At 39.7% G+C, this 17,138-nt stretch overlaps 1 protein-coding gene across 2 annotated transcripts in view; it reads right to left on the bottom strand.

Moving 5' to 3' along the window:
- Positions 1–17,138, bottom strand: part of COL4A4 (collagen type IV alpha 4 chain) — a 155,593-nt gene that overhangs the window by 103,740 nt on the left and 34,715 nt on the right. For both annotated transcript variants that reach the window (XM_054549909.2, XM_063713074.1), the window contains exons 5-8: positions 8,334–8,468; positions 6,981–7,025; positions 5,724–5,840; positions 1,694–1,762 (exon numbers count right to left, since the gene is read on the bottom strand). In XM_054549909.2, coding sequence (XP_054405884.1) covers positions 1,694–1,762; positions 5,724–5,840; positions 6,981–7,025; positions 8,334–8,468 — 366 coding nt within the window. The remainder of the gene's footprint in view (positions 1–1,693; positions 1,763–5,723; positions 5,841–6,980; positions 7,026–8,333; positions 8,469–17,138) is intronic.

Below are 17,138 nucleotides of genomic sequence, written 5' to 3' on the forward strand. Positions count from 1 at the left end.
TTTATCCATTCATCTGTTGATGGACACGATTATTTCCACCTTTTGGCTACTGTGAATAAAGCTGCTATGAACATGCATGTACAAATATCCATTCAAGTCCTTGCTTTCGGTTCTTTGGGGTATATAACCAGAAGTGGAATTGCTGGATCATATAGTAATTCTATGTTTAATTTACTGAGGAACTACCATATTATTTTCCACAGTGGTTGCACCATTGTCCATTCCCACCGGTAATGCATAAGGCTCCAACTCTCTGTGTAATTACCAACAATTGCTAGATTTGGTTTTTTTTTAATAATAGCCATTAGAATGGGTATAAAGTGGATATAGACTCTCAAGAGCATTGTCACTCAAGGGTTATTGATCTACAGATCATTTTTATTAGGGATCTTCTGTTTCCCTTTAAGATAAGGAATTCTCTATATTCATCCCCCTTCTATATTTGTATGTCACACGTCCTCTATTACCACAATTACAAAAAAATGCTCACTATAACTAATATGATATGGGACATTACCATTTACAATGTGCTGCAATATAAATTATTATAACAGTCTTAACAACACTAAGAAAGGGGCAGGGTAAATATTATTTTAATCTTCTTTCACAAAATAACGAACATGAGACTGAGGAGGTTAAGGGAGTTGTTTAAAGTCACAGTGGAGAGTAAGCCTCAGTTATCTCCTTCCAATACACCATACTGGTTCCTATAATGACCCTGCTGTTGACGTTTAGTTTATTAATATATCACTTAAGCTATAAACAAACCCATTGTTCTTGCTGTTTAAGAAAGACAAATAGGCACAGAGGCTACACACATAAATGGTGAGCGCACTAAAGGGATCACTGCTCAGGTGTGTCCATTCTGGGTGGCATAGAACCTAGGGTCTGATAGAAGCAATCTAGGACTAGTTCTATCTAATTGCTGCAGAATATTCTTCCTTAAAAGAAATGACCACACATCTTGAAAATGGGCTGTATTTTCCTGTTAATGCATCATTTCCACTGATCCCTATCACTCATCCACGGCCTCTCATCTGAGAGATGAGGTGGTCACTCATGAGTTTATTTCTGAACAATTGTACATCACTCCCTGCTGAAAACACAACACCATTAAATGTATCAAGCAAAGTGCTATAAGGTTTACATCATTTTCAAGTTCAATAATGGTGACTTTTACTGTACTGGATGGCAAGCACTAATATTACAATGTTTTAATTACAAATAAATCAGTGGTCCTCCACTGGGGTGATTTCCCCCCAGGGGACATTTGGTAATGTCTGGATATACGCTTTGGGGAGTTCAGAGGTAGGGGATGCTACTGGCATCTAATGAGTAGAGGCCAGAGGCCAGGGATGCTGCTCAACATCCTATAATGCACAAGTCAGCCCCACACCAAATGAATATGTGGCCCAAAATGTCAGGAGTTGAGAAACCTTGAAATAAATACATCCCTTGCAGTTCTGACTAGTTCAGAGGTACTGGAATTTTGCAGTGCTGGAATTTTACTGGCAACTAAAGCCAGTGCCTTCACACAAAAGTATGATGCCATCCCTGAGGGTCAAGGTAATGATAAAAATTGGTGTATTCAGGGACATTTTGAAGAAAAATCCTGTCTGAGTATTTCCTGCATGGGCTTACCTATTTGGGAAAAAAAAAAAATCTTTTAACCAATCATGATCATAATACTTACCTGAATACCTTTAATGGCACCTAAAATGAACACTGAATTTCCTTTTTCTCCCTTTTCCCCAGGATGGCCCTGAAAATAAAATATTTATGTACTTAAGAGGAAAATAGAATATTACCATTTCAGTATTTTCTTTTCTATATAAAATATTACTCATCAGTTAAAATTACCATTATTGACATGATTAACAAGCAGACACTTCTTTATCATCTTCCATATTATTATCACCCTAAGGTTCTCACATATATTTACTCCGTATTCAGTTAAGATCTGTTAAGGAATCTTCTAAGACAGAGTATCTACTCATATATAGCTATTTAGCAGAAAATTTTCGTATTTCCTCACAATATAAAACACATGCATTTTTCCTACAAATAACTAATTTTGCAATTGTTAATCTATGCCCTAGAAACAGTAAAACGTATATATATACAGAGAGAGATTTTATCCATTTCAGTACTTGTATTCAAAATAGGCCTAAGAATTATTTTAAAAAACATAACATGTTCCTTTCAGAAGGTTTTTGTATATAGTCGCTAGTTTGCTTAGGATATTTTTTTAAAGTGAATGAAATACCTCAGTGTATTCTTCCCCCTCCCCAAGGTTTTCCTACTTAACATCTTAATATCCTACTTCAATTCTTTTTTTTTTTTTTTTTTGAGACAGAGTCTCGCTCTGTCTCCCAGGCTGGAGTGCAGTGGCGTGATCTCTGCTCACTGCAAACTCTGCCTCCTGGGTTCCTGCCATTCTCTTGCCTCAGCCTCCCGAGTAGCTGGGACTACAGGCACCCACCACCGTGCCCGGCTAATTTTTTTGTATTTTTTAGTATAGACGGGGTTTCACCATGTTAGCCAGGATGGTCTCAATCTCCTGACCTCGGGATCCACCCGCCTCGGCCTCCCAAAGTGCTGGGATTACAGGCGTGAGCCACCACGCCTGGCCCCTACTTCAATTCTTAATATATCTTCTCTTGGTTACCACATAAAAATCCTACCATCTTTCTATATCAAGCTCATATGAAAGATATACATATTTCAAAGTTAATCTCTCTTAGAGGAGTGCTTCACTTGGCTTCTGATGGGAGATATTTAACAGCAGAAGGTTAAATTGCATCAACAATTTACTTGAGAAATCAGATTTGGTAGTATCTGCAGTTTTGGCTTTGCACAGTTCCAGTCTGAATGAATTTCAGTTTCATAGTTAAATTAAACAACACCAGTTCTCCAACAACATGGTTCAAATTTCAGTCACCATTGTATATTAACTGAGTACTTGCATAACGTACAAACTTAATTGCTATCCTCTCAGCCCACAAATTGCTATATAAATAACAGATGTGAATTGTGATTACTGCATGATCACATGATGTTACCAAAACATGTTGCAAAGAAAGTCAGTGACTGAGAGGACCACTACTGCCAAGGAAGAAGGCTTTAATTGGGTGCTGCAGCTGAGGAGATGGGAGATCAGTCTCAAATCCATCTCCTGGACTGACTAAAATTAGGGGTTCACATAGCAGGGAAGAAATGTAACAATGTATTGGAAAACAGGACCTAGGTAAGGAAACAAAATCAGGGGTCTGGCATCTCATTGTCTGGATGCCATGATCTGGTGAGTTTCAGTTCTTTGATACTTTTTGAGAGGCCTGGGTGTCCTCTCCTGAGGAAGGAACTCAGATAAAACACATAGGTTTCAAACTTTAAGATCAGAAGGATCCATTTCTATGTTGATCCAAAGAACATCTATGAGACTAATGGGTCAGTTTCAATGATATCTGTCAAAGTCTGTCTGTGATTGGCCCCTGCACACGTATTATTCAGAGCACACACACAGTCACAGACAGCAAAGCTTGTAGCTGGCTTGCCTCCTTATCCCAGCAATAAACCCAAATAACATTTTACAAAAATGGATAGTTGGAAGAGGAAATTGGCCAATAATGATGAAAATGAAGCAAAGAAATGAAAATGGTAATGCTGGAAATGAAACTCAAATAAAACATAAGTGGAGTTATAGAAGAAATAGCTGATCATGGGAATAATGATATTGTTGTCATTTGAGAGACTATATTTGCAGCCAGAGGAACTTAGTAAAGACAAACCAGGAAAGTGCTTGTGATGAAAAGGATGACAGTGTCCTAGGTAAAGTGACACAGATGAAAACTTCACATTAAAGGAAACCTTAGAGATACTTCACAACACTGGAAACAGATCCAAACTTAGAAAGGAGTATCATACTTCATCAAAAAAACATAAAAGACATATTCCTTTAGTATCACAAGTTACATGATGAGAAAAAGGCAAGTACTGTTGAAACTACTCTTGATAAGTTTTTACAAAGAAATAAAACACCTTGGTTCTCAATGTTTCAAATTACAGTATATTAAATAAATATTTAGTTCTTTCATTTCCTTATATATTTATAACTGGCAAAGTTTCTAATGTTTTAACAAAACATTTTAAAGGTCGTGGGACAATAGTAATTTTCTCATCAGTTGAAAAGGTTTCTTTGTGTGGTTTTTAGCTTGCCTGGTCATTCTTACTTTACTGTACAAAGTGAGGGGTGTCTGTATAGTAAGTGAGTCAAGGGGAAGTTGGTTGCTTTGCAAAGAGACCGTTATGACAAACTTCAGGATTGTGGCCGGTACTGCATGCTATGTTAAAGCTAAAACTGAGAACCCTTGCTCTCTTGAATGCTCATGAATCTGTAGAATGAGGTTTGGCCTGATTTGAGGAGCTTAATAAATGTGCATTCACCAGACTGCACTTGAGTTTTCAAATGGCTGAGTTTGAAAGTAAAGGATGGTTGAAAAACTTAACAATGAAAGGTGGTGGTTGTTCTTATTTGATACCAGAAGAAAAAATGTGAGTATGGAAAATTCTTTTTGAGTTTAGTGTTCAGATCAGTTGCTCTAGGATCTGGAGCAAAAGGAAGACTCATGAATGACAGCAGAATGAATGATTATAGTGGTCATGCTAAGAAAACTTTCTAGAAAGAAACTTGTGAAATGATATTTAATTAAGGAAGGGAGAAATGCTAAAAAAAAAAATCACAGAAAAACAATTTGGAAAGGTCAAATGATCTCTGATCTTTATTTAAGTGAGAAAAAGAAAAAGAGAGAAAGAAAGGGAATATGGGGGGTAGCTCTTGCTCTAGTTGTGTTTAAATAAAAGTCCAAAATTCTGAAGAAAAAAGAAAAAGCCAAGAGCCGTAAGTTTTCCCCCAACTGCTGGATACTATCAACTGTTGCTGGACATCCATTCTGAATCTTTTCTAATGTATTTTCTTGCATTACAGGGGCTAGAAAGATAAAAACTGCATTGCTCAGACTCCTTTATAGCTGGATGTGAATTAGGTTCCACCTAGGAGATGTGGAAGGCAGAAGATTGGAAGAGATTCTCTTCCTGGTCTGTTGTTGCTGCCAAGCAGGAAAGCAGAAACTTGAGTGTTGTTTGCTAGTGTCTAGACATGGGGTGACAGGCAGTGGTTACAGTGCAGTTACAGCTTCCTGACTCTGGATCTCAGCTAGCTGTGAACCTTTGAAATCAGTGGTCTCGTGTGGTCCTAAGTTTTACTATTCCAACTATTACAATAAGTGCCAGACTCCCTGTATCAGATTCCTTTCTATTCAAAATACCTAGTAGGTTTATGTTTCTGCAATTAACCCTGAAAGATAAACAATTTACATTTTGCTATCTGGTCTCTCTGCTTCTATTTCCCTACTATCTATTCTCTTCACAGCAGCCAGAGACATCTTAATGAAACATCAATCAGATCATGTTGCTTCCTTCCTTAAAACCATCCAGTGCCTTTACCTAACATGGATGAGAAAATCTAGCCTCCTTCCATCATCCACAAAGTCCTGCATATTCTAAGTCCTGCCTATCTCTCTGTCCTTATCCCCCAGCCACTCCCATTTGTTGACAATGCTCCAGGCACACTTGTATTAACTCTGTTTCTTGAATATATCAAGCCTGTTCCACCATAGAGCCTGTTCACTTAAGATTCCTGTTAAGATGAGCTGTGGGTGTCTTACTGGGGGGCCTCCTGGGCCAAGAGCTCCTCTTCCTCCTAGAAACCCTGGGTCACCTCTTGAGCCATTGTGGCCACTCATGCCAGGTTTGCCTCTGGGTCCAGGAGGCCCTGGGTGCCCCTGCAGAAAACAAAATTATAAGTGAAGCATTTTTGCAAAAATATCATAACATAAAGTTTATGCAATATGAATACTCAAATTATGGCAATTGTGATTCACACATTTACTGTTTAGTTTTGTGAAACTTTCTCTCTACCCCAAAAGGCTATGTAGCATGTAAAAATAAAACCTAAATTTTTTTTAAGATAACAAATTTAAACTAATTTAGTTTGCAGTACTCTGGGAAATTGAGGAGGGGACCGTCCTTAAAATTCTTAGAAATACTATAATGAACTACAAAGCCCCTCCATACCTCTTTTTTTTTTCCATTCCATTTTCATATGAGAAATGAGAGTATTAAGCTTACTACAAATATTAGGACTCATCAGCAAATAAAAACATTCCTTATGAGTATGCATTAATTTCAAGAACATTGTACTTGACATAACAAGTATACCTAGCTCATATTTTGGAATTTTTTCTCTAACCTGTTTGAAAACGTTGCTTTCCAAGTAAAGTGTTTTGCTCTGGGAGTTATTGTACAAAATTTAAATGTAAACACCCTTTCATGTACTAAAATGAGAAAATATAAAAAGAGTTTGCTATGTATAATATATACTATGCACCATAACATATATATTGTATATATCTTGCACCGTATTTTATGTTATATAATACATAATTAACAGATATTATGATATATAAACTATATGTAAGATATAAGATATATACTATATAAAATATATGTAAGATATAAGATATATATCGTATATACTGTAGATTTTATATATGTAAAATATAAGATACATATTGTATAGTGTACATACTATATATATCTTATATATACAATATATTTGGTGCAAAAGTAATTGCGGGGGATTGAACGTAACAGCAAAAACCGCAATTACTTTTGCACCAACCTAATGTATTCTGTATCTTGTATATCTAATATATATCTTTTATATATGTAGATATATATTATGGTGAAAGATATATATATTATGGTGCTTGTGGTATATATAGCAAATATTTGCTATATATAATATATATCTTGTGGTTTCTATAAATATATATTTTATGTATATATACATGTGGTTTTAAGGATTTTGATGAGTACTTCTGCCTTTTTAAAAAAAGTGGAGAAAATTTAGGGATACTTACAGGTATGCCATCTAAACCTGGAAATCCAGGAACACCAGTTGGACCCTAAAATCCCAGAAAATAAAACAAAGAGATAAAAATTCTAAATTAATAAGCTGATTTACTTGAAAATATTAACAATTAATTACTCAGCTTTAAACATGCTGAGCAGTCATTGTCACCTATTTTTTACATTGATGAGTCTAAAAGCCAACACTGAAGAATCAATTCTTGCGTTTTTCTTTTGTACTTGGGAAAACAACCTAGCAGTACTGATTTAAGTAAATCATTTAACATGCTGTGAACAGAAATCTAACACTCAGAGTCTCGATCCTAGAGTAACAAACCCTTAACTGTGAACACATGCAATTGATAGGATTATTTTTGCACATCTGCACTACCCAAAGTTGGGATAGAATCTCAAGTGCTCATCAACAGGGAATAAACTATAGTTTTATTCATACTATGGCATATTATACAATGTTTTTTCAGGAATAAGTTCAATCTACATAGCCTGATAAGGAATGGTCTCTAAGACATATTGTTGAGTGAAAAGAGAAAACTCAGTGTGATTCATATAATTAATGTCATGTAGGTTTTTTAAAAAGCCATGAAACAATGTAACTTATCACTGGGTACACACATGTATTTAAAGGTCCAGAAGGGCATGCTCCTCTGGAAAGGGGCCAAGAATGAGGATGAATTATTGCAGAGGAGTTCAGGGACTTCATTTATTATAAGGTTCAAGTATAAACTACTCATGGTTATAAAACTCCAGTGCTGGCCAGGCACAGTGGCTAACGCCTGTAATTACAGCACTTTGGGAGACCGAGGCAGGCAGATCACTTGAGGTCAGGAGTTTGAGACCAGCCTGGCCAATATGGTGAAACCCCATCTTTACTAAAAAATACAATAATTAGCTGGACATGGTGGCATGCGCCTGTAATCCCAGCTACTTGGGAGGCTGAAGCGGGAGGATCGCTTGAACCTGGGAGGCGAAGGCTGCAGTGAGCTGAGATCCCACCACTGCATTCTAGCCTGAGTGACAGAGCAAGACTGTCTAAAAAAAAACAAAAACAAAAAACGGTGCAGTACCCACGGGCACAAACACTGCAGAAGGCCGCAGGGACCTCTGCCTAGGAAAACCAGAGACCTTTGTTCATGTGTTTATCTGCTGACCTTCTCTCCACTATTATCCTATGACCCTGCCATATCCCCCTCTCCAAGAAACACCCAAGAATCATCAATAAATACTTCATAAATTAAAAATAAATAAATAAATAAATAAATAAATAAAAAAAAAAAAAAAAAAAAAAACGGTGCAGTAGTGCTGGTGAGTGGTTCATGTGAATCTCCACATAAGATGTGGCTTACCTTATCTCCTTTGTCCCCTGCTGCTCCAGGAGGGCCGCGGTCCCCTCTCATTCCTTTCTCTCCTGAAAGCCCAATGGGTCCTGGGGCTCCCAGGGGTCCAATTGGACCCTGTGGCCCTGGTGGTCCTGGTGGACCCTGAGAAGGAAGATTAAAAAGAAATGGGGGTGCAATTCTTAATTACTGTCTTCTAACACAAACATATAGTCATTCAGGCCTACAGAAGACTTGGAAATTAGATTTGCACAACTCTAATAATAGAAACAAATGGCCAGAGTTGGTGGCTCACACCTGTAATCCCAGCACTTTGGGAGGCCGAGACACGAGGTTCACTCGAGCTCAGGAATTCAAGACCAGCCTGGGCAACAAAGTGAGACCCCCTATCTCTACAGAAAATACAAAAATTAGCTGGGCATGGTGGCGTGAGCCTGTATCGGGAGGCTGAGGTGGAGAATCACTTGAGCCTGGGAAGCAGAGGTTGCAGTGAGCTGATTGCACCACTGCACTACAGCCTGGGTGACAGAGACAGACCCTATCTCAGAAAAAGAAAAGAAAGACAAGAAAAGAGAAAAGGAAAAGGAAATGAAAGACAAGACAAGAAAAGAAAATGATTGATTTAATTAAAACATAAATAGTGGCATTGCCCTTTTCAATCTGAATTAAGCTATATGATAAATTTCAATTACTGCACATGTGTATATGTATGTATGTATGTGTGCAATATGTGTGTATGTGTGTGCACAGAAACACATATATCAACTGATTATAGTTATCTTACTATTTTCATTCTGTCAATCAAATTTAGAGATCTTGGGCTTTTTAATGAAGCAAGAAACTAAAAAATCAAAGTTGTATTTACCTTTATGTTTGTGACACAAATAGAGTAAGGGAAACTGCCAGATCTTTTATTTACTTCAAATAACTAATGATTTGCCTGCCCTTTTGAAGGACAACATTTCTTTTTTGGCTGCTTTTGTCTAATTTCTTAGTCATATTTTGGAATTAGTCTCCATGTCACATTAAATTTATGTAATCCAACTTTCCATGAATGAAAAGCCACCTCTTCTTTTAAGCGAAGAAGCTTCATGGGGCCTCCTACCTCAGAACCTATGCCTCAGGGCCCTGCCCCGTCTCCCTTCTGGGGTCTGGGCCTGGCCAAGGCCAGCAGCACCATCTAAAGTGACATCCCGACCAGGTGCGGTGGCTCACACCTGTAATCCCAGCACTCTGGGAGGCCGAAGCGGGCGGATCACCTGAGGTCAAGAGTTCGACTTGCAATATTTCATACCTCTCAAAATTTTTGCAAAGATTTAAGAAAAATTATTTTATAACTTCTTGCTTCACAAAACAGCATGGATGACTGCATTAAATAAGCAAGTAAGTCTTGATATATGGACAGAAAAGCTTGGCAGGGTTTAGGAGATATCTGCTCAGATCAGATGTCTTAGGTCTCCAGGGCTAATACAGGGTTACCTCTTGGGAGTGCAGGGCCCTGAGCAAAATATTTCTTGCAGAGTCCCATCTATATAAAAACTGGAGTCACCCGAAATCAGCATGCCAGCCCTACTCTGGCAACCCAATGTCATGCAATCCCATGAAGGAAATGCTTCATGGGCAAATGGAAGTGTTCTGCTAGGCAGCCACCCTCCAAAACCAGGGCTCAACCAAAGGGCTCCAGACAATCCCATAGCATGAAGGCCAGAGCTCCTCATGTGGTCAACCCCACATTGGGTAGAAGGTCAGAGAGCACCTTGACGGGAAGAAACGGTAACCAAGACCCACCTGGTCCTGATCCACACTTGGGGTGTCACTTTGTTTATTTTTATTTATTATTATTATGATTATTTTTGAGACAGGGTCTCACTCTGTTTCCCAGGCTGGAGTGCAGTGGTGTGATCTCAGCTCATGGCAGCCTCCACCTCCCGGGTTCAAGTGATCCTCCCACCTCAGCCTCCCGAGTAGCTAGGATTACAGTTGCATGCCACCACACCCAGGTAATTTTTGTATTTTTAGTAGAGACTGGGTTTCACTATGTTGGCCAGGCTGGTCTCGAACTCCTGACCTCAGGTGATCCGCTTGCCTTCAGCTTCCCAAAATGCTGGAATTACAGGTGTAAGCCACCGTGCCCGGCTGGGATGTCACTTTAGATAGTGCTGCTGGCCTTGGCCAGGCCCAGACACCAGGAGGGAGATGGGGCAGGAGCCCCATAAAAATAGTGCAAGAACATTCACCACAGTGTTCTATGCAATAGCAAGAGAAACTGGAAATCCACGGGAGAGGCACCAACCTGAGACTCAGTGAATAAATTAGGGTGCCTTCAAACAGCGAAACCCCTCACAGTCTGACTTCATTGGGGTGCTCCAGGAGCAACGCAGAGGACAAGAAGTCAATGAGACCAACTTCTCCATTTGAGAAGTGAAGGAGGTGCAGGTCAGGAACAGAGCGCGACCCAGGGAAATGAAGGCAGACAAGAAAGGGGCAGTTTCAGGTCAGTTACGCTGTGGGCACCTGGGACTTAACCCTGAGGGGAGCCTACATCTTAGTGTTATCCCACCCTAGGGGAAGGGAGTGGGGGTATTTATCTCCTTGGCTGAGGGCCCCAGTGATGGGTATGAAGTGCCTGCCAACTGAGCCTCTGGGGCTTCGAAAAAAGCCCTGACAGATGCAGATGCCAGCAGCTGAAGTCCCCCAGAGCCCAAGCACAGAAACAATAGGTCTGAGGAAGACGTGTGGGACCCCAACAGCACGTGCAAGCCACCAGCAAAGTCCATCTGTCCAGGCCGACATAGAACATCCTCCCCATGCTCATGAGGGAGAAACAGAGTGACTGAGCACCCAGGCTATGCGTCAGCCTCCTGGGTTTGAAGCCCAGGACCACACTGACTTGCTATGTGGCCTTGGGTATGTTTCTTAACCTCTCTGTTCCTCGGCGTCTTTATCTGTCAATGGCTTATGAGCATAAAAAGAATAATGCATGTAATGGCGTTTAGCATAGTGCCTGGCATAACAAATGCTAACTATTGTTATTATATATTACTATTATTATAAATGGATAATTGTTAAAGAGAAAAACAGGCACAAAATAGTATGTCATACAATCCCACCAGTAGAGAAACAAAAGAACAGACACTTTCCCTAAATAGATGTTTATAAATGAACATTTCTAGGACATAAAAGAAACTGCATGTCTCAGAAGTGAAAACACAAGCCAGGGCAATTTTACATTCTATGAGGTTGGTGCAAAACTAATTGTGGTTTTTGCCTTTTAAAAGCAATGGCAAAGACCGCAATTAACTTTTTCACCAACCTCATACTTTGTGTACATCTTACCATCAGCAGAAGTGACTTTAGAGTAAAGATTAATTACCACTTCTTGTTCACCATTAAGTCATTAACTCGACAAACATGATTGACAACCTTTAACATCTGCCTAAATTTTACAAATCAAAACTATATTTTATATGCATTTTCCCTTTTCTTCATGCTCATTCATCATTGTTAAATAGCTACTATTTATTGAGTATCCATATAAATGCTAAAAGCTTAGAATTTTAAAGGAAACTTAAATACATAAATATGTATTATGAAAAAGACAACAATAAAATACAAAGTGTAATTATGTGAGCACAAACCATTTGGGGCATTGTGGGGGCTTATCAACTTACAATAGGTAACTGCGCAAATTCTAAACTACAATCTAAAAGTAAAAACAAACAATGACTTCAGAGCACCTTTCTGTCTAACCTGTGTTGAAATAAGATTAATTAACATAATTTAAAAGCTCCCTTGTTTTCTACATACAAAATTCAGGAAATAAATGCTTTTTCATTAAGTTTGGGAATTATCTTTTCATCTTGCATGCAATTTATACATAAACTTCCCCAAATTATCTTTTGTGAATGCAGTACTTTACAGTAATGTATTATTTAGATACATACCAAAATGCATGCTTTAATGTAAAAGGGTAACTGAAAAAGAGACAGCCGATTAACTGACTATAAATCTCTTTAATGTGTTTCATTTTAGGCATGCAATACTGAATCCAGTGAGCTAATGGGAAGTTTGCAGAGGGGAAAAAAAGGAGTGGAAATGTTTAACACAACAGTAAGAATAATAAAACTCCATTTAGTATAGAAATGTGTGCTGATTTGAGAAAATGCCATATAAAATACTTTATTTTTTTTGTTTTTTTTTTCTTGAGATGGAGTCTCACTCATTCTCCCAGGCTGGAGTGCAGTGGTGTGATCTCAGCTCACTGCAACCTCTGTCTCCCAGATTCAAGCGATTCTACTGCCTCAGCCTCCCCCGTAGCTGGGACCACAGGCGCGCGCCATCACACCCATCTAATTTTTGTATTTTTAGTAGAGACTGGGTTTCACTGTGTGGCCAGGCTGATCTCAAACTCCTGACCTCAAGTGACCCTCCTGCCTTGGCCTCCCAAAGTGCTGGGATTACAGGCATGAGCCACTGCACCCTGCCCATATAAAATACTTTGGGGGAAAAACAAAGTAAAGCAGGGAATTGTTATTTGCATTATTGAAGGATGCTAACCCCTCTCTGTCACCATCTCCTCCCTCCTCCCAGCCCGCCACTCTGGCCTCCCTGCACCAGATTTCTAAACAACCTCTTTTCTTTCACAGCGTTTGCACAGGCTATCCTGTGCCGGGAGCGCCCCCTCTCTGCCTCTGGCTGATGCATCTCTCAAGGCTCCAGTGTAAAGATTCCCCTGATCTCCTGCCCCTGTTCTGGAGAAGGAGATGCCTCTCCAAGGTGCCTCTGCAGTAACACTCTCACCCGTGACTACCATACTCTCTTCACTTGTCTGTCCCTCCCAAACCCACAGCTACCCAACCTCTGCTCCTGGAGGGGAAGGCCGAGTCTAAGTGCCCAAAGTCATGACGGTAAGAAAGGCAGAGAACAACGAACACTTCATAAAATAATAAGGTGGCCCACTTCTACCCCAAGGCAAGACAAGCGGCCCTCCACATCCCTGGCTTCCGTTCTGAGGACTCAACTGATCCAGATGGAAAATATTTAAAAATCAATTAAAAATCAATCAACAGAAAAGAACAATACAACAAAAATTAAAAATTTTAAAATACAGTATAACTGTATACTGTACATAGCATTTACATAGAATTCTGAATAACCTAGAAATGATTTATAGTATTTGGGAGGATGTGCATAGGTTCTATGCAGATACTACGCAATTTCGTATCAGGGACCTGAGTATCCATGGATTTTGGTATCCACAGGGGAACTGGAACCAATTCCTCATGGATGCAAAGGGATAAGTGTAAATGCTGTCTTATGTCTCTGAATTGTCATTCCTAGAACGTTGGTTAACAGTAATTATGCAAAATGGCAATGATTCCACAGCAAACTGTGCAGAGTACAACTTCACACCATGAGCAATGACTCTGAATAACAGGGATGTTGGTGTTTTTTGCTGTTGAGCTATAATGTAGGTGTTGTTATGCCTTTATTTCAAACACATGCAACGGCAACTATTACTCCTACTTTGCAAGTGGAAAAACTAACATAAATTTCTCCTTTTTTACAACCATTAAGACTTTGTGATTTTGTATTTAGTGCAGTTTTTTCGTATTTTAATAAGTATTTTGCTACATGATAAATTTTTAAAGGAAATACATTAAACCTTGAATAAACAGCACAAAATCTGTCAGAAAGCTGCTCACCAAAATTTCCCAAACACCAATCTTTGAAATAGTCATTTGTTAGTTCACCTAATTTGAGTAAATAATTTATTCACAGCATACAGAGAATAATTCTATTTTCTTTAAATCGTTTCATGTAAAAGAACGGGTCAGTAAAAGAACTTGTGCTTACAAGTAAATATGTAGGCTTACTTTTTCATGAGGTTATAATAGAATTCACTTCAGGACAAATAGACATAAGTAGCAGGCCCATAAAAGACATTTTTATAACTAGAGAATCATTAAATATCACATGAATTTTGCATCATTAAAAAAAAATCTTTAAAGAAATATTTCACCCAGTCCTAACCCTGCACTCTCCACCACCAACAATAATCTGCTATAAAACAAGTTGCTGTGCCAGATTCAGTCTAGCAAAAAGAGAAAAACCACCCAGTGGAATGACTGGCTTTCAGATGCACAGCACCCCTGGGTTTTTTTGGCTACCGTGCGCACGCAACTGCCTCTGCAGCTTCTGAATTTCAGTGTGAGACAGTGAAGTCAGAAGACAGAGCCACTGAATCCAGAAATGACAATCAGCTTGACAGCTGAGGAAACTTTGGCATGCCATGTGAAGCCACTAGATCATCTCTTTCTTTCTTTCTTTTGGTTCAAAGGCCAAATTGACACCGTGTCATCAAACCTGTTATTTGCGCCTCCCTAGAGCAGCAGTAGGCTCTCGGGCCAGCTGTACAAATAAAGGATGAAGGAGATGAGAGCAGACACAGAATCGCCAGCCTCCCTGTCTTCTGAGGCCAGGGCATTCCTTTAGGATTTTGTCCCTTGTCAGTTGCCTAAGTCTAGAATGTCTCTTGAACAGGGCTAAGATAAAATTACTTTTATTTCGTAACAACTTAGTAAAAGAGACCAAAAGATAAGAGGATATGTACTGTACTTTTCAAAAACCAAAATCTTCAAATCAGCCTTTTTGGCTGGCAATGATCCGGTTGCCCCAGGGACCAAAACATATGGGGAATGACAAAAATCTAAGAAATCATTTGTCATTTTATCAGTAGGAGCACTAGGAGAAACACTACAAATAAACAACTACAAATATATGTACAGCCACACTTTTTCTGCCATGACTTCCTGCTCTTTCTCAGCCAGAAGTTAAATCAGTGCAAAGTATAATTAAACGAATAACCGAACAAACGAGAAAGATGCTTTTGTTATTCTAATTATACAGATTTTCCAAATCACCCTTGAACTCTAAGACCATGACGCTGATCATCAAAAATGTCACAGGAAGGGGAAGGAATGTATTTATCAGGCTTGGTTATGGATTATGTGGCTGGCATGCTCCATACCTTACCTTATTTAATGCAACCAGCACACTGAAAAATGTAGGCTATGATCCCCATGTAGATGAAGGAAGCTGTAACTTATTCAGGCTCTCACACCTAGCAAGCTCAAATTCACACCTGGACAAGTCAGTCTCTCACCTAAACCTCTCCTCTTCCTCCTACCTGAGCCTGAGCCTAGCACAATGGAGGGTTCATCCACTAAATCACGCTCATGCCATGCCTGGAGTGACATTTCAATCCCTTCAAGCCTCTTCTTATTTTTACACTTAAAAACAATCTATCCAGATATACTCAATGTTCTTTTATAAAATTTCTTCAGGACACAATGTTATTAATTGAATTAATTGAAGACCTCTATTTTTTGTGGTTCTCAAATTTAACTTTCTGGTCCTATCCTATATCCCCAACTGTTTTCTAGAAACTTTCTTGCATCCTCTTCTCCTGTTAATTCATCTCACACATTGGGTCAAAGCTGAGCTCAGCCCTCTGCCTCCTCCTTCCCTGTCACTGAAGAGAGTAACTCTGTTCCTGGCATCATCTAAGCTCGCCATCCAGCTGCCAGCCTTGTCAGCCCTTTCCCTCATTCTCCATATCCTTCTCATGACCAAGTTGATCACATCTCGCTTTGAACCAAAATCCAAATCTCATGCTCCCATCTTACCTTCCTCCCACTGCCAAGCACCTGCCCATGGTCTTGTCATCTCTCGCACGGGTTCCACAAGCACCAGTATCTCTCGTCTCCTTAACCCTGATCTTCTCCCCACTGCCCCATGCAACCGTCAATGAATCTTCTTCAGTCGCCCCTTTCCTGGTGTCATTGCTTTCACCAACACCTCCAATGGGGACAATCTCCTTTCCGCACACCCGCCAACCTTATTCCCTGCAGTTTCCACACCCCCACCCTCTGCCCCAATCACACTTGTTTCCGTGAGGTCAGAGTAGCCTTTCTTTACCTGTAGCTCAAATTCTGCCATCCCTCCACCAAAAATATAATAATCATAACAGCAGTAATAACTGCCACCATGTACAAATCTAGACACAACATGACAGTGTGTTAATACATTCTTCTCATGGAATCCTTACCACCCTGTAAAGCGGAAAGTCATCCCTGTACCTACGACTTCATTCCCAAAAGAGGAAGCTGAGACTCAAAAACATGAGACAAAGGACCTGAGGCCGTTCAGTTCTGACTTCAAGGTTTCTGCTTCCATTTAACCGTAGTCCTCATCAATTTCACTCCCCTCCAAACTACCACATCTACCCTAAAATAATTAATGACTAAATAACGTCATCACCTATCTTTCATTATTGCCTTGCGCATGCTACTTTGCTTAATATCTGCTTGGGGTGATGTCTTCTAGTATACTTTTTTTTTTGAGACAGAGTCTCACTCTGTCACCCAGGCTGGAGTACAGTGGTGCAATCTCAGCTCACTGCAACCTCTGCCTACCAGTTCAAGCAATTCTCCTGCCTCAGCCTCCCAAGTAGCTGGGATTACAGGCGGCCACCACGCCTGGCTAATTTTTGTATTTTTAGCAGAGATGGGGTTTAGCCATGTTGGCCAGACTGGTCTCAAACTCCCGACCTCAAGTGATCCGCCCCCCTCAGCCTCCCAAAGTGCTAGGATTACAGGCCTGAGCCACTGCGCCCGGCCTCTGGTACAGTTTTTGTAGCCAGGAATCCATGTACGTTTTTATTTCCACCCCAGCATCTTGGCCACTGTCTCGCACAGTATAAATTCTAAACATATACTCATGGATTACATGATCAATTAAAACTTTCACAAT

The sequence above is a fragment of the Pongo abelii genome, chromosome 11 (genome assembly GCF_028885655.2).
Source record: "Pongo abelii isolate AG06213 chromosome 11, NHGRI_mPonAbe1-v2.0_pri, whole genome shotgun sequence".
Taxonomy (NCBI): Eukaryota; Metazoa; Chordata; class Mammalia; order Primates; family Hominidae; genus Pongo; species Pongo abelii.